A 24,274-nucleotide genomic window follows, 5' to 3' on the forward strand; every position below is an offset into this window, starting at 1 on the left:
TCCAGCTGGGAACATAGGACACCACCTGAGGAAGACACTTATATTGAGCTTCCTCTCTTATCTTTTGAGTATAAACTGGAGGAGAAGAAAAAAAGCCACTCTATAAAAAATAAGCTGGTTAGAGCAGCTATTTCTTAGCATTTGCCACTTCTTCTAAAGTGCATTAACCAAAAATTTCCATTTCACTCGGCCTAAATGGTTTCCTCTGGAACTGTTTGGCATAGATGACTAACCACAGGTTTGTCTTGTTTTGGAGCAGGTGGGCGAACATCTAATGGATCTTTTTATTTTTCTTTACAAAACCTTGTCAACCACCAGTGGGCATGACAACACTTTTCTTACCTTCTTCATTGAAGATGCATGGGGTTATGAGTAATCAGCTTTTAAATGGTGAGGTAAACCAAAGGGTGAAACCACATGTCTCGCCATGGGGCTAAGTGTTACAGGCCACTGATTTATTTATAGATAGCTTAATTGTTCTTGATGGAAATTAATTCTAGTGTCATAGTAAGTTGTGTGAGGCAGGCAGAGTGAGGACCCAAAGTGCAGGACTCTGAGACAAGGCTAACCTTAGAACACAAAGAACTGAGATACAAAGATTGTACTGAGAAGATTGTTGGAAACACTAACCAAGAAAATAAACCAGAAACTTCCAAACCAACAGGAGACACAGAGGGAGACCACGACAATGGACAAAGAGAGACAGAGATATATATACACTGTAGGGTGAAAAGGGTGGAAACAGCTTGGGAACACAGAATGAAAAAATTAGGCTTGACAAGAAAGACAAAGCAAAACTGAGCATAATGCAGACGAGACTGAGACTAACAAAACAGAAGTGACAAACACGGAAGACAGAGACGAACACTACAACATACACACATAGACACAGATGAGACAGGGACAGACTGGGCATGAAAAGGAACTAACTAAATCAGACAAGGAACTAAGAACTAGAAACATGGATAACTAAACTAGGGCGCACAGGGAAATAATACCAAGCTAAAATTTCAGAAATACATCATAAACCCATACAAACTCAATACACTGGGTTATTAACCCAGGCACCATGACATCTAGACCATATAACCGACATCAGATTTAGACTCATCATCAAATTCTACATTATGTCTTAAAAAACAGCAAACCATGTCCTTACCTAATACTGTCATATCAGGATCATGCAGAAAGTCAAAGCATCTGTAAACAACGATGCAGCGAACAGCGATGCAGGAATGACATTTTCTCGTCTCATCCCAAAAAGCTGTACGAATATACTGTAAATTCATGTGTTACAGTTCGTTTTGTCATCGTTAAGGAACTTTAAGAAGTAGGTTGATATTTCTCACAAGAATGAACTGGGAGTAAGTGGAAGTAGGAGACCTCCCCTGTCACGGCCCTGGGTGACCCACTGTTTTGAGTTTTGTATCATTATTGAATTTTGATTTTGTCATAGTTTATCTTTTCTAGTCTTTTGGTTTCTGTTTCGGTGTTCCATGGTTGCTGTCTCCCCTAGTCAAGTCCGTGTCTGTTATGTTTCCTGTTTTACTTTGAAAGTCTGTGTCCTATGTCAATATATTGAGTTTTGCTTCCTCTTGGTCTTGTCATGTCAGATTACTCTCAGGTGTGCTCTCCTTCTGTCTCATTCCCCTCGTTATCCCACAGTGTATTTAAGCCCCGTGTTTCTCTTTGTCAGTGTTGCGTCGTCTGTGTTCCACCCCTCATGTAATGTCAGGTTTCAAGACCCTATGCAGGTCATGTTCATGTTGCTTGTTCTTCTATGTGTTTCATAGTTCTTTCATGTTCTGGCACAAAGTCTTGTTCATAGTCTTCACAGTTTTTAGTTTCCCCAGTTTAGGTTCCAGTTTAAGTTTCGCCACTGTCCTTACTGCCTTGCTTTGTTTTCTGTTATTCAGCCATAATAAAAGGCTCCCCCTTGTTTAAAGTTATTTCCGTCTCCTTGCCCGTGTTCGCGCCTGGGTCCACACACACCTTCACTCGGTCTGCCCCGCAGACCGTGACACTGCCTCATGGACTGCAGGTCAGCTCTGCTATGTTGTATTCAAGGTTTAAATTTTCAATCAGACAAAGTTTAATGGCCTCTTTGCAAAACAAGCGGGAATGAAGTATTTTGCTATTTGTCTTGTGCTTTATTTCATGTGCATACATGCTAAGAACTGTGCAATGTTCCTAATGTGTTTTGTAGTGTTCATTCACTAATACAGAAGTATCAGAGAAAGACTCGAGCAATAAACGCCTGCTTCAAAGAACCGACCTGTATCTGTGCTGTTGTGGAGAGGGCTACAGAACACCTTTGGGATGGATTACAGTGGAGACTGTGCCTTCTCGTCCAATATCAGTCTCTGTCCTCACAAATGCATTTCTGGAAGAACGGTCAAAAATTCCCATAAACACTCTTGAACCTTGTGGAAAGCCTTTCCAAAAGAGTTGAAGCCTTTATAGCTGCAAATGTTTGACCAACATCACATTAAACCCTATGGATTAAAAACGGAGAGTCAATCAAGTTCATTAGGGTGTAAATCCTTTTGGCTACATAGTAGTTTCTGGTTATTCAATGAAATGGTGACTTTTAGGGGGTATGAGAAGAGATCTAAATGTAGAGGCACAAATTGCTTAGCAATCCTCCGGCCAGAGAAATAATCAGACGGAACTTCTGTCGCATCTTTTGAGGTCTCTGCTCTTCTCCTGTAGTATCCCCTGAAGCAGTAATTATGGTAGCGGAGGAGTATCATGGACCTGAGCTGTATCAGTTCAAGCTCTTAGACCAAGAGTTGGTACTGCCTGATGCCAGAGCTCCCTCTCTCTCCCCATTTTGCTACCATCCTACCATCTGCCACTGATGCTGAGCCATATGAGCATCTGAAGGGAAAGAAGGCAGTCTGCGCTTGCAGCTGTCCAACACAAAAATTTCAGCCCTTGTGCCAAAACTAAATAAGACTAAATAGAGAATTGCAAAAACATAAAGAACAAATAAATAAAAATGTGGCACAATAAAAACAACTTCAAAACTCAAATGCAAGGATTTATATGCTTTTTAAAATGTATTTGTTTTTTGTATATTAGCTGCAAAAGTGTCACCATGTCATCACTGGTTTGGGAAGCCCCCCAAAATTAATACTTACAACTATATTACTGTATACTTGCTATAAATTGTAATCAAGTTGATTTATATTCATGTATTTTTTACCTTTAAGGAGATAAATCCAAAATAAATACAGTCATGTAAAAGTGTAAAGACCTTTTTAATGTAAAAACTGACTAACCGTTTTTATAATAATAATAATTTCTTGACAGATTATTACAGCTTAGTAGAGATGGATGTGGATAGTCAGGTGGTCACCAGCACCACCATTAACCCACATGAGTTGCGTCAACAGTCTAACCTTTGAGTGGTTGTGAAAAGAAACCTGCTTTTAGTCATCTGTGTGTTTACCAGTAAAGCAGAGGCCGCCTGTGGCTCCAACGCCCCGGCAAATTTGACATTTTAGTCTGCCTGAGTGAAAAGAAAGGTTACAGGTTGAAGAGGAAAAAAAATGAGCCTCTAAAGCTCTTCAGTATGATTGTGCTCTTGCACATAATTTATTCATTGGCAGTAGACCGTGTCTCCAAATGTCTGCCCCTGGGTCATTTGGTTTTATATTCACTTTATTTTTAGGATTTTTCAACATCCTAAGATACTAAACCAAACAACAGACCTTTTTTTTGTCAGCCAGTCAGTTTTGATAGAGATATGTGCAGCATTATTCCCTCATTTTTTTTTGACATTTTATGTAAATTATTTTTTCTCCTGTGTTAATTAAAGGGTGTATATTTTATAAGTTTTTACTAATTAACTACTGCTTAAACCTATGTAAACTACTTAATCTAATGTACTCAAAAAGTAATCATTATTGTAAAATCTGGGACCTCTTCATAGAGTAAATGTTGTTTATGCTTGAGTGTTACAAATGAGATTTAAGTCTGGACTCTGGCAGGGTGCTCACAGAGTGCTCCCCAAGCCACTCTTGTTATCTTGAGTGTGTGCTTGGGGTTGTTGTCCTGTTGAAGTCCAGAGGACTCTAGAGCACGCTATCATATAGGATGTCTCTGTACATTGCTGCATTACTTTTTCCCCAGTATGATGCTGCCCCCACCGTGTTTCACTGTAGTGATGCCAGGTTATGAGCACTGCCTGGTTTACTCCAGACGTGACACTTGGCATTCAAGCAAAAGACTTCAATCTTTGTTTCATCACCCCAGAGAAATTTGTTTCTTGTGGTCTCAGAGTCCTTCAGGTGTCCTCTGCCCCACCCGCTTCAGATGTTATCAATCCATACAATGGGCATTATAGCAGAAATCCAAAGCGGGTGCCTTTGTCAAACATGTGGCAGGCTGTCATATGCCTTTTACTGAGGACTGGCCACGCTACCAAACAAGCCCGATTGGTGGATTGATTCAAGCCTGATTCTACCCTGATTCCTCAGGTTGCCCAGGCTGCCAGGTGGTTGTAAATGTCTTCCATTTATGGATCATGGAGGCCAATGAAGTCATTATTGGGATCTTCAGTGCAGCAAAAGTTTTCCCCAGATCTGTTTCTTAATGCATTCCTGTCTCTGAGGTCTAAAGAGCATTCCTTGGACCTCATGGCTGGGTTTGTGCTCTAACACACATTGTCAACTATGGTGCCTTATATAGACAGGTGAGTGCTTTTGCAAATCATGTCCAATCACTCTAATCGGTTTATTTTTAATACATTTTTGAGAATTTCAAGTAAACGTTTTGCACTTTGTCATTATGGGGTACTGTGTATAGAATGTTTAGGTGAATAATGAGTTTAATCCATTTCAGAAAAAGCCTGTAACATGAAAAAATATGGAACAAGTACAATGCTGTGAATACTTACAGGATGCGCTGTACATTACTGTCATGAACTAGCTGTGTGGAGGCAGATGAGGACCCAAACGCAAAACTCACAGAGACAGAAGTGGAACTCAGAAACGCTGCTTTATTGCAGGACTTACAAAGTAACAAAACTAAACTGGGTAAACTAAACTGAGGACCGAGGGAACACAGGGAGGCACACAGGTTCGGGAAAGAGACGTTGACGAAGCGACACTGAACTGAGAGAGACATGCACATAAATACACAGAGGCTTAACGAGGGAAGTGGGGACACACGGGGAACACAGCTGACACAGATAACCGTAACGAGACATGGCAGGAAAAACGCGACACTGACGGGAGACTGTCAAAGTAAAACAGGAAGTACAGAGGTGCAGACGGGAGGAGAGAGAGACAGGAGAGCACGGGGAAGGCACAGGCGTAGCGGGCTGGGGAGACATGGAATGAAACACAAGGAGGGGAAACGAGGGCTCACAGATACACAGAGGAGCACACAGGGGGTAACCAAAATAAGGGACATCTTAACAGAACCTAGGAATCATGGCATAATGAAAGAACAAAAGTACAAAAACACAGAATACTGGGCCAACGTGGCCCAGGACCATGACATCACCCCCCCCTCAAGGGCTGGCTCCCGACAGCCCAAACCCAAGAACCAAAAGACAAGAAAAAACAGAAAACAACCCACCCAGGGCGGGAGGCGGGGGACCAGGACGGAGGGAACGAAACCAAACAAAAGACAAGGAGCACGAGACCAAAACTGAGTCCACAAACACACAAAAACAGTTCAAAACAGGGAAGCGGTGTCCATAGAGAACAGGAGGTTGACCCGGGGGGCGACAGCACAAAAGTTCAGTTCGGCTGTTCCGGGGGCCGGCCACGTGGAAAGTGGCAGTGGCAGCAGAACGGGTCCGGGGGCCGACCGCGTGGAAGACGGCGGCGGCAGCAGAACGGGTCCGGAGGCCGACCGCGTGGAAGACGGCGGCGGCAGCAGAACGGGTCCGGAGGCCGACCGCGTGGAAGACGGCGGCGGCAGCAGAACGGGTCCGGGGGCCGACCGCGTGGAAGACGGCGGCGGCAGCAGAGCGTCGGGCGTACTGGTCGAAGCTTGGTGGGCACAGGACCAGACGAGGCGGGACCAGACGGTGGCGTGGCAGCCACGGGCGACGATGGAACCGGACCAGACGGTGGCGTGGCAGCCACGGGCGACGGCGTAGGCGGAGCTGAAGCAGAAGCCGGAGCCGGCGTAGGCGACGCAGAAGCCGGACCAGGCGACGGCGAAGCTGAAGCAGAGGTAGAGGCCGGGCCAGGCGTGAGCGAAGCTGAAGCAGAGGCCGGACCAGGCGATGGCGATGGCGTAGGCAGAGCAGGAGCAGAAGCCGGAGCTGGACCAGGCGAGGAAGGTTGCTGGACGGGCCCCTCGGGCCCCCAGCCGGACCAGGCGTGGATGAGGAAGCTGCTGCAGGACCAGGCGACGGTGAAGCAGATGAAGAGGCAGGACCAGGCGGAGCAGAAGCAGATGCAGAAGCCGGACCAGGCGGAGCAGAAGCAGATGCAGAAGCCGGACCAGGCGGAGCAGAAGCAGATGCAGAAGCCGGACCAGGCGGAGCAGAAGCAGATGCAGAAGCCGGACCAGGCGACGGTGAAGTGGACCCTCCAGCGGAAACTAGGAGCGGCTGGAGAGGTTCTCCTGAACCCCCAGCGGAGACGAGGAGCGGCTGGAGAGGTTCTCCTGAACCCCCAGCGGAGACGAGGAGCGGCTGGAGAGGTTCGCCTGAACCCCCAGCGGAGACGAGGAGCGGCTGGAGAGGTTCGCCTGAACCCCCAGCGGAGACGAGGAGCGGCTGGAGAGGTTCGCCTGAACCCCCAGCGGAGACGAGGAGCGGCTGGCTGGGCTGACCAGAGCCGCCAGCGGAGACGAGGAGCGGCTGGAGCGGTTCTCCTGAACCCCCAGCGGAGACGAGGAGCGGCTGGCCGGGCTGACCAGAGCCGCCAGCGGAGACGAGGGACGGCTGGAGAGGTTCTCCTGAACCCCCAGCGGAGACGAGGAGGTGCTGGCCGGGCTGATCAGAGCCGCCAGCGGAGACGAGGGACGGCTGGAGAGGTTCTCCTGAACCCCCAGCGGAAATGGGTGCAGAGCCAGCAGGTGCGGAGACCCCTGGCTCAGTGGACGCTAATTGTAGCGGCACAGGGCACGCAGCCGGCTTAGGATGCGACGGCTGGGGCTGTGCAGTGCAAACAGTCTGTCCAAGCTTTGTCAGCACGACGCTGTCCGTAACTGGCTGAGTGAGCACACAAGAGCCCTCAGCAGAGGATGGCAGTGACTGAGCAGGTGGCTGAGCTGATAACTGAGCTGGTGGTAGAGTTAATGACTGAGTTGATAACTGAACAGGCAATGGAGCAAGAAACTGAGGTGGTAACGAAATGGATGACTGAGCAGGTAATGGAACTGATGAGTGTGCTGGAGACAAAACAGGAAACTGTGCTACTAACTGAGCTAATGACTGCGCTATGGACAAAAGTGCAAGTTGTAGTGATGGTGAAACAGCAGGTAGTTGAACTTGTGACTGAGCAGGTGTCTGAGTCTTGGCTGCTCTCTTCCGGGGAACAGGAACGGGTGCAGGGCCTGGCCGAACACCAGCCATCCCCACCCGAGGAACAGATACGGGTGCAGGGACGAACTGGGCTCTAGCAGCCTTAACCCTGGGAGCCGGCGTAGGTGCAGGACCTAGCTGGACCTCTGCTGCTCCCACCCGAGGAACTGAGACGGGTGCAGGAGTCGGCAGGGTCACAGCTGACCTCACCCGGGGAGCCGGAACAGGTGCTGGCAATGGCTGGGTGTCCATCAACCCCACCCGAGGAGCAGGTACGGGTGCCGGGATGAATGGAGCCTCTGCCAGGCTGGAGACAGAAGCAGGGACCAGCTGGACCTCAGCCATCCTCACCCGAGGAACTGATACGGGTGCAAGGGGAAGCTGGGCCCGCGCTGCCCTGGGTACAGGAGCTTGAGTTGGAGAGCTGAGCTCAGGAGCAGTAACAGACACTGGGAAAACCAAGTTAATGGCGCCTAACACAGGTTCAGAAAACAGAGACTTATGGCAGGCCAATTTTAGCAACTCTGCTGTTCTTAATCTGTCCATGTTAGAAGTAGCAGTCTTTAAAACAGTCATTCTACAGAAGGATCCAGGCTTAGCAAAGTTAGAGTCTGTAATCCTTGGCTCAGAAGGAGCAGTTATAGAAATAGGAGCATTCACATAGCCTGTTTCTACGTATGCAGGCTGGTGAGCAACACAATCCAGGAGTGAAGAAACACCATACACAGTCTCATGTTCAGCAGGTACAGGAGTAGGGGAGTTAACACAGGCGGTGTCTGAAGCAACTGGGTGCGAAACTAACTCAGGAATAGGCAACTCGGGCTCCCCTAGCAGTTTACACATGACGGACGGTAGCTTGTTGCCCTTAACCTCAACAACAGTAATTGAATGCACAGTTTTAGTATTTGCAAAACCTGAGTTAACAGACCTCGCCTCAGCTATTGTTAACTCGAGAGGAGCAACATTGTTTATCCCTGGAGACACAGTTTCAGAGCTAACAGACATGGTAGGAAAATCTAAATGCGGCAGAGGGTCAGAAGCAACCTGAAGAACAGAAAGCGCAACCCTTAAAGGCTGGAAGACACACAGTTCATTCACCAGGGGGTCCTTTCTGGTTTCAGCAGGAAGAGGAACCTCAGGACTGTTTGTTTCAATATTTAGTTCACGGGTATGCAACTCAAAAACAGTCTTTTGTTTATCGACGGTGAGAGTATCAGTCTGTGTGTTAATTACTGCTGACCTGGGAGGAGCAAAGGAAAAACAGTCATTCTCAAACATGGGTGTGAGGGTAGGTAATGCAGGCGCTGGTTTAACTGACCCAGAATTACTAGACACAGAGTTAATGGCCTCTGGGATGACATGCACAGAGTTTACAGTGTCAGAATCTTTCAATGCAGCCTGAAAAGCAGTCTCTAGGGGGGCGATGAACTCAGTCTCATGCTTAATGGGTGCAGAGGTGAACTTAGGAACGTTATGAGACCTGGAAACACAGTCACTTTCAACCTTACTATTCCTCTCTGAGTTACGGACATGAAAAACTGCGGACTGAGGAATAGAACACTGACCGAGTCGGTCCGGCTCGGAAGTGGCATGGAAAAAACAGTCAGCTTCACTCACCACCGGAGTTTGCTCAGTAACACTTGGGTAGCGACGGCGTGAGCGTCGCTTTTTCCTGGGAACTGTGCCGTGAGTTCCCGGGGCTGTAGACGCAGGCACCTCTGAGACGTCGGCTGACTGGGCCGATGACGGGTCGAGCTGCATCGAAGAGCCAGGGAGCTTGTGCAGCTCCGAGCGTGGAAGTCCCAGGAAGAGCGCAAAGGACTGTAGTGGAGATAGGCTGCTTGTTGGAGGCACGAAATCCCTCTTCGGCCGCCGAGTAACCTTCTTCTTTGCACGGGACGTGGGCGGCGATTGGGGAGGTGAACCGGAAGTTGAGAAGGCCGGAGGAGTTGTGGCAGGCGATAGGCTGAATCCTCCAACTCTTATCACCGGGGGATGAGATGGGGAAAAGGCAGTAGCGTTTGCAGTTTGGAGGCTGCGCGGCCCACCTAGAGCCAGTCGAGTCCCATAAAAGGCAGACTCGGGCTCCCGGGCATGCCGAGCCTCCTGCCTTCTCCTCTCGTTAGGGAAGGCGGAGTCTGTACGCTGCCGATTCCGTAGGGAGTTTGCTGGGTCCATTACTGGTCGCTTCGTACTGTCATGAACTAGCTGTGTGGAGGCAGATGAGGACCCAAACGCAAAACTCACAGAGACAGAAGTGGAACTCAGAAACGCTGCTTTATTGCAGGACTTACAAAGTAACAAAACTAAACTGGGTAAACTAAACTGAGGACCGAGGGAACACAGGGAGGCACACAGGTTCGGGAAAGAGACGTTGACGAAGCGACACTGAACTGAGAGAGACATGCACATAAATACACAGAGGCTTAACGAGGGAAGTGGGGACACACGGGGAACACAGCTGACACAGATAACCGTAACGAGACATGGCAGGAAAAACGCGACACTGACGGGAGACTGTCAAAGTAAAACAGGAAGTACAGAGGTGCAGACGGGAGGAGAGAGAGACAGGAGAGCACGGGGAAGGCACAGGCGTAGCGGGCTGGGGAGACATGGAATGAAACACAAGGAGGGGAAACGAGGGCTCACAGATACACAGAGGAGCACACAGGGGGTAACCAAAATAAGGGACATCTTAACAGAACCTAGGAATCATGGCATAATGAAAGAACAAAAGTACAAAAACACAGAATACTGGGCCAACGTGGCCCAGGACCATGACACATTACAGTTTTCCTCCATGATAAAGAATTGAAATTGTAAGTAATAAATGTGTATAATTACAGAAAAACATCTGATGGCTTACTGGCCAGAAAGTTCAGTAAGGAGAGAGAGCCTTATCAGCCTTATCAGTGGCTTTACAGAACACTTTTAAAAAGAGGTTAGTGTTGCAGCACATCTGGCAGGCAGTTCCAACATCTCTGAGGGTAATAGCAGATTTTCATTTAATCCTAGAATATAAACACTGCCCAGGACATTTATATTTTAGTAAACAAGCAGCAGGGTGGTAAAGTTCACTGTAATGCCCTCCAGACCCTAAGAAATGAAGAAAAATGTTCTTCATTACAGCTACGATTTATGGCACATTTTTAGAGTTCTACTCCAACAGGAGTAATTTAGAAAATAGTTTGTAAAGGAAAAAACAGAAGAACATAAAAATTTGAGTTTGACTGCTTTTACATTTCAAGTTACTTTTAAATTCCTTCATTCTTGTTTGATTAAACATTTCAGCTGTGATAGCAGTGGTCCAGTCAGCAGACCTCAACTTATAAAGATCCAGGTAATGAAGATTTTAGACTGCTGACTCATAGCCAATCATTTCATGCAGGGCTACAGTGTGGCCTTTACAACATTACATTTATCAAATGCTGATTGTATTATGCTTCTCTTTTTTTCCTGTTGTTGATTTGGCTAGGATTTAATGTCCACATGGCTTTATTAAGGCGGGGATCAGTTTTTCACCGGGGCATTTTCTGCCCCAACTAACTGCATAACCATTTTTGTTTATGTAACAATTTGCTTTTATGTCTCTCTTTTATAGCAGAGATCCAACTTGTGACCCTGGTGATGTAAGTGCATGTCTGAGCTTTTCAGGATGCAGATCAGAAGCACATACGGTTAAGGCATTCATAATCTCTAACCACTTAGTGGATAATCAGGTTGGAGTTCTCAGCAAAAAGCCACGTCTTCCTCCTTCCTGTTTCCTTGTCCTCTCTGAAAGATGCAGCTGTATTTGAACAAAAAAGAAACTGTAGTCATTAACCTGGCTCGCAGATTTCTTAGCCCTTTCCCATGTGGGGCTAATCCTGCAGTGGTCTAATTATGGCTCCCCAGAGCCATGAGGGTTCACCCCAGGTTCATCATCTCCAAGGCTTAGTAAGTCAGGAATGGTCCTGAAAGGTTAATTCTGCGAAACCTTTAACCTTATAACTGTATTTTTGTCTTCTTAGGTTTTTTTGTGGGTTCCATTTTACATGGAATCATATATTCCATGTAAAATGGACAGAGCCACTGTGATTTCACCCACTGGTCTCTGATGACACATTTTGAACCTTCATTGTTGACATGGTGGAGCAGTAAGTTATCATTTGCAGCTTCATTCACTATAGCTTAATTTTTCAGTCTCGATGACCGAAGTCTGATATAGGCATTCTTTTCAACACACATTGCTTCAGAGTAAAAAAAATATGAAAAAACTAAGATTTTTTCCATATTTTTAACCACACGTTTGAATAAGCAATTGATAATGTACGGGCAAAAAGAATACTGAGACATTTTTTGTTATTTTGCAGAGGGTATTCCTCCAGAAATCATCCGCAGAGCTAAGTTCAAAGACTGTCAGATCTGTGCATGCTTTCAGAGGTCACTGTTTTCATTTCACATCCAAGCATGTAATAACCAACAGTTTGAATACTCTGTTGGGATGTTCCAACCTATATTTACCTAACAGAGTACTGTTTTTAATGATTATGATCAAAATTTTAAGAGCATCAAAGTGCAAAGTGCTACAATACCAAAGCCTTTATTGTGGCCTTACATGACATGCCTGTCATGCAGGATGCTGTAATTTGTGTTTTTTCACTGCCAAGGGGCTGTGACAAGAGTACAGTCCTTCTCTTTTATTTAGATGTACATGCTGCTTTCCCCCTTATTCAACTGTGATGTGTTGGCGATGCTGCCTTGGGCTCATACTGTGGCTTTATTTGGCTTTCTGTGTCCTCCTCCTGCTACGGAGGGTTTGTCCAACAAAACATAAAAGATCTCAGTCAAATATTGATGCTTTCTTACAGTAAATACCAGATTTTTTGCAATTATAATCCCGCATGTTACCAAACAGTTAGGCTTTTAAGGAGGTGATTCTCACCACTTTAGATTATTTTTTGACTCATTAACAGAGGATTAAAAGGATTACAAAGGAATGAAACATCCAGTTTGCTTTCATAGATATTTTTCATGCTAAACCATGTTCTGTTGGCCCAGAGTGAGGAGGAGTATTGTCTAATTATAATAATAACCTGTCACAATTTCATACAACACATCTGGATTTCTTCACGCTGCAGCTGATTGAACACAACTGTGTTTCAGCCTCTCTTTGTCTCTCCTGGGATTGCCTGGCTGTGACCTGTTTTTTCATTCACAGTCCAGTAGTTCAAAACGAACACTTTAAATAGCGATGAACAGACAAAGAGCGCCACCACATTTGCAGAAACATCCAAAAGGAATGTACCGAAAGACATCACAGGCTGGCTCCACCCACTGATGCTACACAAACCATACAGTAGTTAGTATAAAACAAGAATCTCATCTTCTAGAGTCAAATGTGAGGCCGTGCAACAGGACAGTGATCCCACGAACATCTGCAAATGTTTCTGCAAAAGAAAAAAATTATTGCTTTCTCAGCTGGACTTTCCAAAACTGTAATTTTATATTTTTCTGCCTAGAGTGCCTTTTTTCCTGAAATGAATAATCTGTACATTTGACTTGAATTTGACTTATTGAACATTTCCATTCATAACTCCGGGTTAAATAAAATGAATGAATTTAGCATACTTAATTTAGTAACATATCACCTTTGTACAACCAAATATGTCCATAGCTGCATCATTGTAATGATTACACCGCCTTATTTATGTTCTTTCATTTCATTTTCACTCATATAATTTTCTACATTTTAAATGAGGAGGAAGAAACAACAGAAGGAAATCCATTTTCTAATGATAATGAGAAATGTGTCATTGCAGCTTCATGGTTCTTTATACACACATTTCTCATTCTTCTGATTGCAACAATCAGATATTTTCAGTATTTTTCTTGTCTTGTGTTCAGTTTATTTCAGTTTATCCCCAAGTGGATACACAAACATTAAAAAAAAAAACTGTTATTCCAGGTTTTAAAATAAATGTGTGACCTCCAACCCTATGCTGAGAAAAATTACATTTGTGACTCCAGACTTGACAAAGTTCCCCTGAGAGTAATGGAAGACAATAGAATAGTGTTTCACAGGCAGAGTAATAATTCCCCCTGTGGAGAGAAAACTAATCGTAATGTGTGAAATTAGAAAGCTGTTCCTGTAGTTGCAGTTTAATAAGGAAAATTGAAAAAAAGTTAATATATATTTGCAGGAAATGAATGGGCCAAGACAACGAAACTGTTTTTTTTCCTAACGTACTTTGAGAAATATCAAATCAAAGCTGCGAGCACAGTTACAGTGAGGCATCATTTGTGGAATGCACTTTCACTTACTGCAGTTTTAAAGCATTTATACTATAAAACCTTTGTTGTAGTGCAGTAAGTGTCTTAGAAACTAGTTAATGTTACAAATGTTCAAATTCCTCCAGTAATTTGTATCAATTTTAATGTTTTTAACACAGAGAAACATGTTCATGACATGATACTGTGACACTAAGGGCGACCTTATCTTTAAACATATCCCTCAGGGCCTTAAATAAACAGTAGGCCTCTGACAGTGAGCCACTAGCTCCACCTTCTGGTTTAAAATAAACATATGCCAACATTTAAGTTTGACTTGCTTTAATTTTGCTTCTTCTGTGCTATAAAATTGTGTTATGACTCTAACAAACCTGTTTGTTGCTTTCACTTTCATATCGCCCTTTGACAAACTTAATCAAGTTTGGTGTGAAAATAGTGTGAGAACTACAGTTTATTTAGCTCAGATATAACTCTTAAAAGTCCAGATACAAGTGCAGGTATAGGTGCAATAATGGACTTCAAACTCACTCAAGAAAATGGATTATTGCAACTGCAGCTCTTTCAGCAGTTTATTGCCCCTGCATGTAGCAAAACAAGTGAAAGCTTTCTCTCTGCTTTAGCTTTAGCCTCTAGAAAAATAGGACAAAAGCAGAGTTTGTGCAATTCTGGCAAGCTTGAAAATGAATATTTAGTATAACAATATTATAATTTCTTTAAGTCTTCAGAAATAATTCTCCGGGCTTGTTGAAGGGCATTCAAAGCTCTTCGTTGGATTTTGGCTGCCTTTGTTCTGTTGTCTATCACGATTATCCCACACTGCTTCAGTAATGCTGAGGTTCATGCTCTTGTGTTTTTTTTCTATGGTATGCTTTTTGGATGTTTTCTAGATAGTATTGCATGTGGATCCAAATCCAGTGGTACCTTTCTGCGCTCATAATTCCATTCATTTTGACAAGATCCCCATCACCACTGACTAAAATACCGCCCCAAACCATAACAGAGTCGCCAACATGTTTTACATGGTACAACGCTGACTGTTGTACCACTCTCCTGACCTCCTGCATACACACTGACAATGATTTGAATTTAAAAAATCCAATATTGATTCATTCCATAAATCTGTTGCCACTGAATTTCAGTCCAGTTCTTGTGTAATTTGTAATACCTCAACCTCTCCCTGTTTTCTTACCTTAAAAATTACTTTTTGAAGGCCACCTTTCCACTGAGACCGTTTCTGATATGTATTTGAACAGCAGAAGGTTCAGCCAAAGGCCCAGATGTATCTCTCAGGTCCTGTATCAGGTCTTTTAGATAATGTTTATTTTCTGTAGCTAGCTCCTTTTAGGTGTGCCATTTCTATTGTCCTCCATTTGTCCAGTTTCCTCAGTTTGTTTGAGAAAATGCTGCACTCTACTGAGATATGCAAAGTTTTCAACCAATAGCTCATTGGGAATCACACTGTTGGTACAAAAATACTGTTTTATACCTGCCACACTGTGTTGTCTTTGGAATCACATTGTTGTCAATTCAAGAAATGCGAACAAATGATGTGTTTTTGTGACCAACAGCTTGTAACAAAGAGCCTAAAGATGTCATTCAAAAGTGGTTCTTGCTAAAATGTCTGCAGTGCATAGATATATTACTGGCTCTTCCCTTGAGTAAGATGCCTTTTTTATGCTTGGATGATTCACTAGGTGTTAGGTGGCTTAACAAACAAAAAAATTAAAAAGATAAATTTTCTCTGAAAATCATTAAAAACAAGGACTCGACCAAAAATGAGTTAAAATACAGCCAATATCCAAAGAAAAGCCTTGAAAGACCTTCAGGAAGCCTGGAGAACTATTGCTGAGGACCACCTTAAAAGAAAGTGTATCATTAGATGCAACATATAAAAAAATGAGATATGGCTCAGAACTATTGCACAGTACTGTAGTTTGAAGAGTGCTTACCCTCACTCCTGTACAAATCACGGTGATTCCTAAAACAGCCACGGGAGTATTATTGTCCTCTAGTACTGGATTAATGTGCAACTCACTATTTGGTGACCAGGATTGTTTGCTTATGATTAAGTATGAAAATATTAAAGTATATTTAATCAAGTACTTTATTTACTACCATTTTTTCCCCAGTATTTTAATTTGTTGGTCATACATATTGCATATGGCAATCCAGCAAAATTTGAGCGTTGTTGTTATTGTCACTATAAGTGATATAAAATAAACACAACTGGACCCTATTCAGCAGCTGCTTTAAAATGCTATTTAAAACAGCAGTGTCTGCGTGTGTGTGTGTGTGTGTGTGTGTGTGTGTGTGTGTGTACAGATTAGGATCAGGGATTAGGGACAGATGTAAACCAGAAGTCGAGATCCAATGTAATACGGCTGCCGTCCCATCACAGCAGAAGAAAGGTCAGGGTTAGGGTCAAGTATAAGCAAGCCACGCCTTCATTACAGCTTCATGACAGTTTCTATTGGCCCAGTATTTGATTGATGGCGCTGTTTTCCAATAGGAGAGCAAGAGGGAGCCCTCGTGGGGGGAAACCGCTGAGCAGATGTGTGTGTGAGAAGACGAGGAGGACGCAGGTTCTTACTGAGTACAGGAATCGCTGTAGAAAGGGAGAGACGACCTGCAGGGGCACGGAAAAGTTAAGGTGAGCACTACATTATGTAACATTACGTTTTATGAAGTTAAATTAACCGCGCTGCTCAACAGAATCGATGTTTTACTTAATGTTTTAGCTCTAATGTTAGCAATTCATTTTAGCTGGAGAGTGTCGTGTCTATCTAATTTCTTGTTGGCAGAGGTTAGCTGCTATTTCCATTTAGTGAGCACATAGTCGGTTATCTCCGACAGGTTTCGATCATTTATAGGCAGGTGTCAGTCCTTTTCTGTGTGATGTGGCTGTGTAGCCTTTTTAAATTTATTTGCAAACTTCGTGTCGCGAATTGTTTGACCCCCAAAATAGATTTGAAAGTTTAACGTGATATTACAGTAACTGACACGCGGTCGTACATGTGGTTTGTGTGCACCCTATTTCCTCTTTCCTGACCTTCTTTGGGTGTTTTCCTCCAAAACGGGTTGGAGCAGTTATTGCCCAACAAACGTCTCAATGTCTTGCTTTCTTTCTTGTGACCTCTTTTTGTCTTGAGAGTTTTTATTGGACTAAAATAGCTGCGGTGGTAATATCTTATTGGACCAGACCTGTCTATGAAACTTGATCCTGAGACTTGGAAAGCCAAGGATACTGGCAAGAAATGACCTGCCACATTAGAGGTCATTCTTTCGGCTCAGCTGTTCAGAAACTGTCCTTGTGTCAAGGTGCATTTTTTGTGCCCTTCCTTGTCTTGTTAATCTACAATCTTTCCTCGCTTTATACTTAGACGCCAGCCTGGAAATAATGCACACTCTCAAAACTTCTTCCTGTTAATCTTAAGGTTCAACACCTTGTCTACCTGTCAGGTAAACCATGTCCTCTGTGGGCTATTAAGACAGCCAGGAAGACTTTGCTCTTTGTTTGCTCCCCCTGACATCACTTCCGTTTTGAGTCACAGGCAGACTGCTTTTGCTGATGTCCCACATTTATTCAGAACTTTAGAGTCCCATATCATTTTTTTAAGCTAGCAGTGACACTGATATTCTGTGAAAATGACTCCCCCTCACAGCAGATGCTAATCTAGCTGTTTAGGTAAAAACAAATGAAAGGGCTTAAAGTGTATTCAACACACAAATAAGTGATCCCAAGCCTTCATTTGACCCTGAAAATATGCAACTGTTTTAGAACAGGGATTTCATACTGCACATTGGAAAGTCAGGTATTAAACTGGATCCTGGAGATGATTAATCAGTGACTAGTCGGGGCCTGCTTTCTTTCTTCTTACTCCAGGCGGCTGCAACCTTGATACTATGAGTGTATTATTCCCTTGGGCGGGGGTTGGGGGGATTTTTGGCTTTGTCAAGACTGAAAGGAAGAAAAATACAAGGTTTCTAAACGAAAGAAAAGCACTTTTCCCTCCTTTGCTGCATTTTGCTTGCATTTTCTCTTTCACTTTCACTTTCATTGGAAAAGAATCCCCTCACTGTGCTTTTCAATAGTCGTAGCTCGCAAAGATCCGGTTTCAGGATTTTAATTTTAGGGTACTTTACTTTCACACATCATTTGTAGTGAGGCTAAAAAAATAAAATATAAAATGGTGTTGTCTGACATTTTGAAATGTAGTAAAGTGTTTATCTGGGTGTGCAGCTATAAATAACTGTAGAATCTGAGAGTTGATAACAAAAGTAAACATTTTTAATATTTTTGCCCTTTGACTTTTCCAGATGTCGTTCGCCTGTGACAAACTGTACAATGGATACATACGGCGGAATATGGCAATCATCGTTTCCAAGGTGAAACCGAGAGAAATAATGATGCATCTGCCTTGCCTGACTGCTCACGACAGGGTATGTTTCAGAAAGCTCTCAGACTAAGAATTTTGTTGTTCTTTGTGTTGTTGTTACACCTCTAATGGATGCTAGTGCTAACACAATGCCTGAATGTCTTTAGATGCACCCTAAGTATACTCAGTCTGATACCTTCTTTTCTGTATATTACCATGTTGTATAGCCACAGGTGAACTGTGTTTAAATACAGTAGCCTGCAATTCTTTATTTAAATCAGAAAGTGTTCATTTAAACCAACCAATTATTTGCTGTCTTTAATGACTATTTAATGCTCCTATGGAAACACATTGAGCAGTAGATGCCTTGTTAGTTAGCCAACGCCAAAAAAGGCCTCAAACTATTTTGCCATTTCTTGCATGGCTCTCACTGTAAAAATGACATTTGTTGTTCTGGTTGATAAACCCACTAGTGATACTGATTAAATTAGCTTTTTGGTTGGTTGTTTATTGATAACTGAACAGTAAAGGGCATTAGCACTGTTAAAGGCATATTTTGAAGACTAAACTACTGATGATTTGACTATTCCTCTATTAAGCTGAGTTTGTTTTCTCCCTTGATCTATTTTTTTTAACAAATCTTAGGACGTCATTGAGGCAAAAACTGAGACAAGTGGGCATTATAATGGCATGATGCTTCTTTTGGACTGCCTGAAAAGAAGAGAAAACTGGCCCGAGCAGTTCATTGAGGCGCTTGAGGCATGTGAGCAGAGAACCATTGCAGCTGACATCAGAGCAGAATACAACGCTCTGACAGATGTTAACAGTAAGTTGCCAAATAATTTACCCAGCACTGTACATGATAGTGTTGAAGTTTATGTAAGCAGTAACGGATACAGTCTTGGTACACACTTTTGACATGAAATATCACACTTGTCATTATTTATATAACAAAAACTAAGCTATAGAGCAGAAGCGGTATGTGAATAACTAAGTAGCAAGTGTGAAAACCTCTACAAAAGCAGTTTAAAGAGTTAAAGCCCATTTTTAAATCTGAAGCATTCAGGTATGTAACCCAGTTCCCCAGAGGAAAGACATCAGCAATGATCCTGTTCCTGTCCAACAGTATGGGAACGGTTCCAAGTCCATTTTTGAAGTTCTCCGTTCTTGAAAACAATCATTGACAAGTAGAAAACATTCAGTACCATTGCAATTGCATGTAAATGAATGCCCACAAACCTCAGTGAATTGAAGTGACGCTGTGAAGAAGAGAGACTGATAGTCTTTCCAAAAATAATTCAAGTTGTTTCTGCAAAATGTTTTCACAAGCAGTTTCTCCATTGTTGGCACAGTTTTTATCAAATAAGTAATGACATGCTGTAATATATCCTGTGTTTTTGCTAATCTGGACCAGATTATTTTTTTAATGTCCTGGTTTGTTGGATTATTCAGTGTGCTGGAAATGACAGTTCAAACTCAACCTTCTCCGAAACATAAACAGCTTGTCCAGATAATGCAAATATGTTTACAGTTGCTCAGAAAAGTGATTATATATGAATTATTATACAACAAACATTACTCTGAGTGTTTAGATCCAAGACTAAAGTATATTGGATTCATTATTTGTAAACGCTGCTTGGAAAACTGTTAAAATTTAAATGGATTCCTTTTTGAAGAACACTACGCAGAGCACGTTGCATATAGAATAAATATACACATTTTCATTTTTAAAATGAAAATGTGTATAGACATCTATATATGCATCATCACAGAGTTCATGACAAATTCATTTCTGTATAGTTTTACATTTAGGTAGTCCTTCAGGATTTCACAGGGATTTACTGATAGGATGTCATGAGAGATTTAAATAGCAGAACTGTTTCCTTTGCCCTAGATTCCAACCCCAGCTCCTCTCCAGCGTCTGTTGTCACGGCACACGTCCACCCGGCACCATCTGCCGGTCATCTGCCCATTCCAGAGAGTGATGATAACAGTCGAGATGCTCTAGCTCCGCCAGCTGTAGCTCCTGCAGCTCCTTCAGCTCCTCCAGCTCCCCCAGAGCCAGCTATCCAGGCCCCACCCTCTCCGAAAATTCCAACACCGCCACAAACCCCCCAGAGTGCAGCAGACCCAGGTCCCAAAGTGGTTTCCCCACCTGAGCCTGTCCCTGAGCCTCCAAAGTCAACACAGATTGAAGTGGCACATCCTCCATCAACACCTCCTGCTTCCCCCAAGACCACACACATTCAGGTGACATCCACAGAGGGAGATATTAATTTTCGCAAGGAGCCAGAGGAAAACTCTGAATCAGATATCCAAAATATTGCTGCTGATGCTGGAGCTCACATGGGCTCCGGAGATGGTGCCATTTCTGTTAACAGGGAAACCACTCCTCCACCACCACATCCAGTTGAACAGCATGAAGCAGATCCTCTCAAAAGCACGACTACCAAAAAGAACAAGGAGCCAGAGAATCCACCTGAAGCCCAGATCAACTCTGATGTGACTGATGGACCCTCTTTCTACACAAGGACCCCAGAGAAGCCTCCAGTCCAGGACAGCACCCCTCGATTAAACAAAAAACCTGATGCTGTCTCACAGCCTGAAGAGATTTCTGGGCCTCCTTCTACACAGGTGAATACTAAAATATGATCATTTTAAGACTTGAATAATGGCACCTCCTGCAGCAGTGCTGTCTGATACTCACTTAACTTACCTTGGTCCTTAAACCACCTTAGTAAATTAGGCAGCATTTAGTTCAAAATGAGAAGCCTTACCTCTGTGGTTTCTTTGGGTAGTATACTTGGCATTTTTTTCTCTTTTCAAGAGAAATTTCATTTCTATAAATATAAAGTTACATTATTTATACTAAGAACAGTAATCTGTGGGCAGAGGAGAACGTGCAAACTGTTGCTACAATTGTTTCCAAATACATAGAAAAATAACTTTTGCTAATAGTATTATAGTACGATAGTAGCCTTTTTTTCTTCTTTTTTTAAGTAAGTAACTTTTTTTAATGGTCCAACTATATTGTGTATATCCTTGAACCCTAAAAAGTATGTTGAAAATGTGTAATATGTTAAAGGGCCTTGCTAGCTTGACCTTTGTTGGGACATTACTGTATTTCCTGGCAAGTAAAAGTCTCCAGCTGACAGTCACTGGAAGGGCATAACACCACTGGACGTGTGCCATAAAGCCACATGCTCACATTACTGCAGGGTATACAAAAAACCTGGAAGCCACACACACAAAAACAATTTCTTTCTAGCAGTCTTATGAGCCTAGTCTTTCACAAGGCATCTTTTCATAAAACCAATCCTGCAAATTTATTTGTAAACTTAGACAAAGTAAAGAAACTTTTGGTAATGATGATTTCATTCAAAATTTCAGAGAGGAAAATACTCTAGAATACACTTAAACTTGTACAAGTGAGGAAATCCGGTATAAAAGTTTTCCTGTATGACATGTATTATATTTAATAGAAACTTAAGTTAGCATTTTTGACAGTAGTATGTATTAGTGTTATTACCAGACCTCCATATAGGTGCTTTTAACGCACCTTTAAGGTTTTACACATACCTGAAAGTTAGGACATTGAAAAATTGCAGTTTGGCAATAAAATTGACCTCCGTTATGAATTTTCCCCCCAGATTGTTAAAACTGCAGCTGAAGCCTCCCCCAGGCCTGGTACTCCAGTGATGGAGGCCTTTCTTAATGATGATGTTTGTTTGAGCAAGCCAGGGCAACTCGTCAGCATCCAACCGCAAAATCAACCCAGTCCTACTATCCTCGCATCCAGCTCAGAGCCGCAGCCCTACTCGGGCAACACTGAGCGTCTGGAAATAAGTGAAGCTCCACCGGATGACGTGTCCTCTGTCGACTCCACAGTTACTAAAGTCACGCCACTGCCATGCCAGGAGACCGGCTTCGCTAATCTCAACCATAACGAACCTGAGGAGAACCAGTATGAGTCGCCGTGTCAAAGCTTTGAAACACAGGAGCTGGTGATACATGCGTCCGGTGAGCCATCTATCCCTAACCTAGACATCAATGGTGAAACGGCCAAAGAAATCTCCTCGGCACCACCGTCGTTCACTCATGCTGATTCTGGAAGTTTAAACGCCACCTTCAAAGCAGGAGAAGAGCCAGCAGGTACTTCAGCTCCGTGGACCACTCTCAGCCAATCACCTAATGCAAAGTACATTCTGGCCGCTGCAGGAGTGGGTGCCTGTGCAATGCTGATGGCGTGGAGGTTTAACAAATAAGGGGATATAATACCTGGAATGAAAGAGAAGATTAGACTTTAAGGCTTTTGAAAAGGATTTTAGGTGCCTTAATGATGTCACTGCCATGGGGTTGGCATGAGGCAGCAGTTTAATAATTACCTACAGTAATTACAGCTGGCTCTGCAGACCTTTGATCACGTCACTAATTACCATTCTGTTCTTAAGTTTGACATTTTATGTCTTTATTATTGAGTGAGGTTGACTATAGGGAACAAAAACTAAATCTACCCTTACTATTCTAGTTGGGTCACTTCATAGAACTGGGTTGCAAGCTCAGGTTATTTATGCACTTGTGCGATGCAAATGTGTGTTTTTTAAAGGCATGTATTAATCATTGTTTGCATGTTCTCTGACAAGCTAGATAAGACTGTTGGCTGCCAGCATGAGTTAATGAATCAAGGACCTGAGTTTGGCTTGTTGGGGACTGTGGAGGCAGGAGTACCAGTAGTTCACCACAGTGTAAATTTTTTGTTTTCCCCTATTCATAGTGGGGAAATATGGCTTTAAATGTATTTATTTGTAAATATTATATATATATGTGCTATATAGATACCTAATTAATTATTTTAAGAAAGATTGATGTGCTGTTAACATAAAAAACAAACACTCAGCAATCAAGCAGTCAGTCAGTTAATCCCTGCATAAAATTTTTTTTTAAAAAGTCATTGCCTGTGAACTTCCTTAGTGCTATGAGGCTTCTTGGTAGGAACTTTTTATTCCATGACACCACCCACCACTTTTTCTTTTTTTTTTTTTAACAGCAGGTAAGTGTTTTCTTATCATGGCAGTGATCATTGTATCATAACCTGGGTGTTTGTCTATGGCTTTTGGCACGTGTCCTCTTCTGCTTTCATGTTTCTAAATGCATGTTTAAATTTAATCAATGTTAGTTTACGGTTAAAAAATGTCAATAACTATATTTTGCAACTGGCACCTACTTTTGCAACAATTGGTACAATTTAAGCCTAAGGTTGTCTTATATGGTGCAAATGTTTGATTCAACATTTAATTTGTCAATAGATGATTTTTCTCCTTTAAATAATAACTTGTTTAGGTTTGTTCTGTAAGTTGAGAGGTTTTATTGTACATAGTGTTGTGAATAATTAAATTTTAAGGAAAATTTTTTGCACTTTTTAAGAGCCTTTTTGAGCTGCAGAGGTGATGACATAATTACAATTCATGTGGTTATGTAATCTGTAAAATTGTAAAAGTTCCACCTAAAATTTATATGCACTGACTTGGCTTTGCACTCCATCATTCACATCAATAAACTTGAATTTCTGAAAAGATGTATGGATTTTTATTTTTAAACTGTAACCACTGAATTCCTTTAGGAAATAGTTGCATATAATCAGGCATAATAGGCCATTAAATAAAATTCAGATTGTCTCATTATATTTACTGTATTTTATGAAATTGTGTTACTAGTAATGCCTCTAACTATGCTTCTGTCTGTGTATGTCTGTAATATAAGATACAACACAGGAGGTTTAAACAATTTGATTTAATGTTTAAAAATGATCATACTGAATTATGTGTCATGCAAAATGCATGTTTTAGTTTAGTAATTTACTGAAAAGTAGGTAGATTGATTTAGCTATTTGCATCTAAGTTATTAGATAGTTATGTAATTTGTAATTTTTTTTTCCCTTTCATTTTGACTGTTTTTATTTCATCTTAGTTTCAGTTGATTTGCTTGTTTCAATCTGTTGTTTGGATGTTTTAGTTTAATTTTTATTAGTTTTGGTCTTAGTTTTATTTTTAAAAATATATTTGAATACTAAAACTACGGTTATTTGTTCTATATTTTACTTTAGTTTTCAAAGTTCAAGTTTATTTTTTCCTAT

The 24,274-nt window shown here is 42.4% G+C and overlaps 1 protein-coding gene across 1 annotated transcript; it reads left to right on the forward strand.

The window, feature by feature from the left end:
* Positions 1–16,279: 16,279 nt before the first annotated feature.
* On the forward strand, positions 16,280–23,716 carry mavs (mitochondrial antiviral signaling protein). Its single transcript, XM_003447837.5, has 5 exons — positions 16,280–16,415; positions 18,083–18,205; positions 18,787–18,967; positions 20,036–20,775; positions 21,792–23,716. Exons 2-5 carry the CDS (start codon positions 18,083–18,085, stop codon positions 22,404–22,406), a joined length of 1,659 nt encoding a protein of 552 aa, XP_003447885.1. The 5' UTR covers positions 16,280–16,415; the 3' UTR covers positions 22,407–23,716.
* Positions 23,717–24,274: the final 558 nt, after the last annotated feature.

This window comes from Oreochromis niloticus, linkage group LG19, assembly GCF_001858045.2.
Source record: "Oreochromis niloticus isolate F11D_XX linkage group LG19, O_niloticus_UMD_NMBU, whole genome shotgun sequence".
NCBI classification, from domain to species: domain Eukaryota; kingdom Metazoa; phylum Chordata; class Actinopteri; order Cichliformes; family Cichlidae; genus Oreochromis; species Oreochromis niloticus.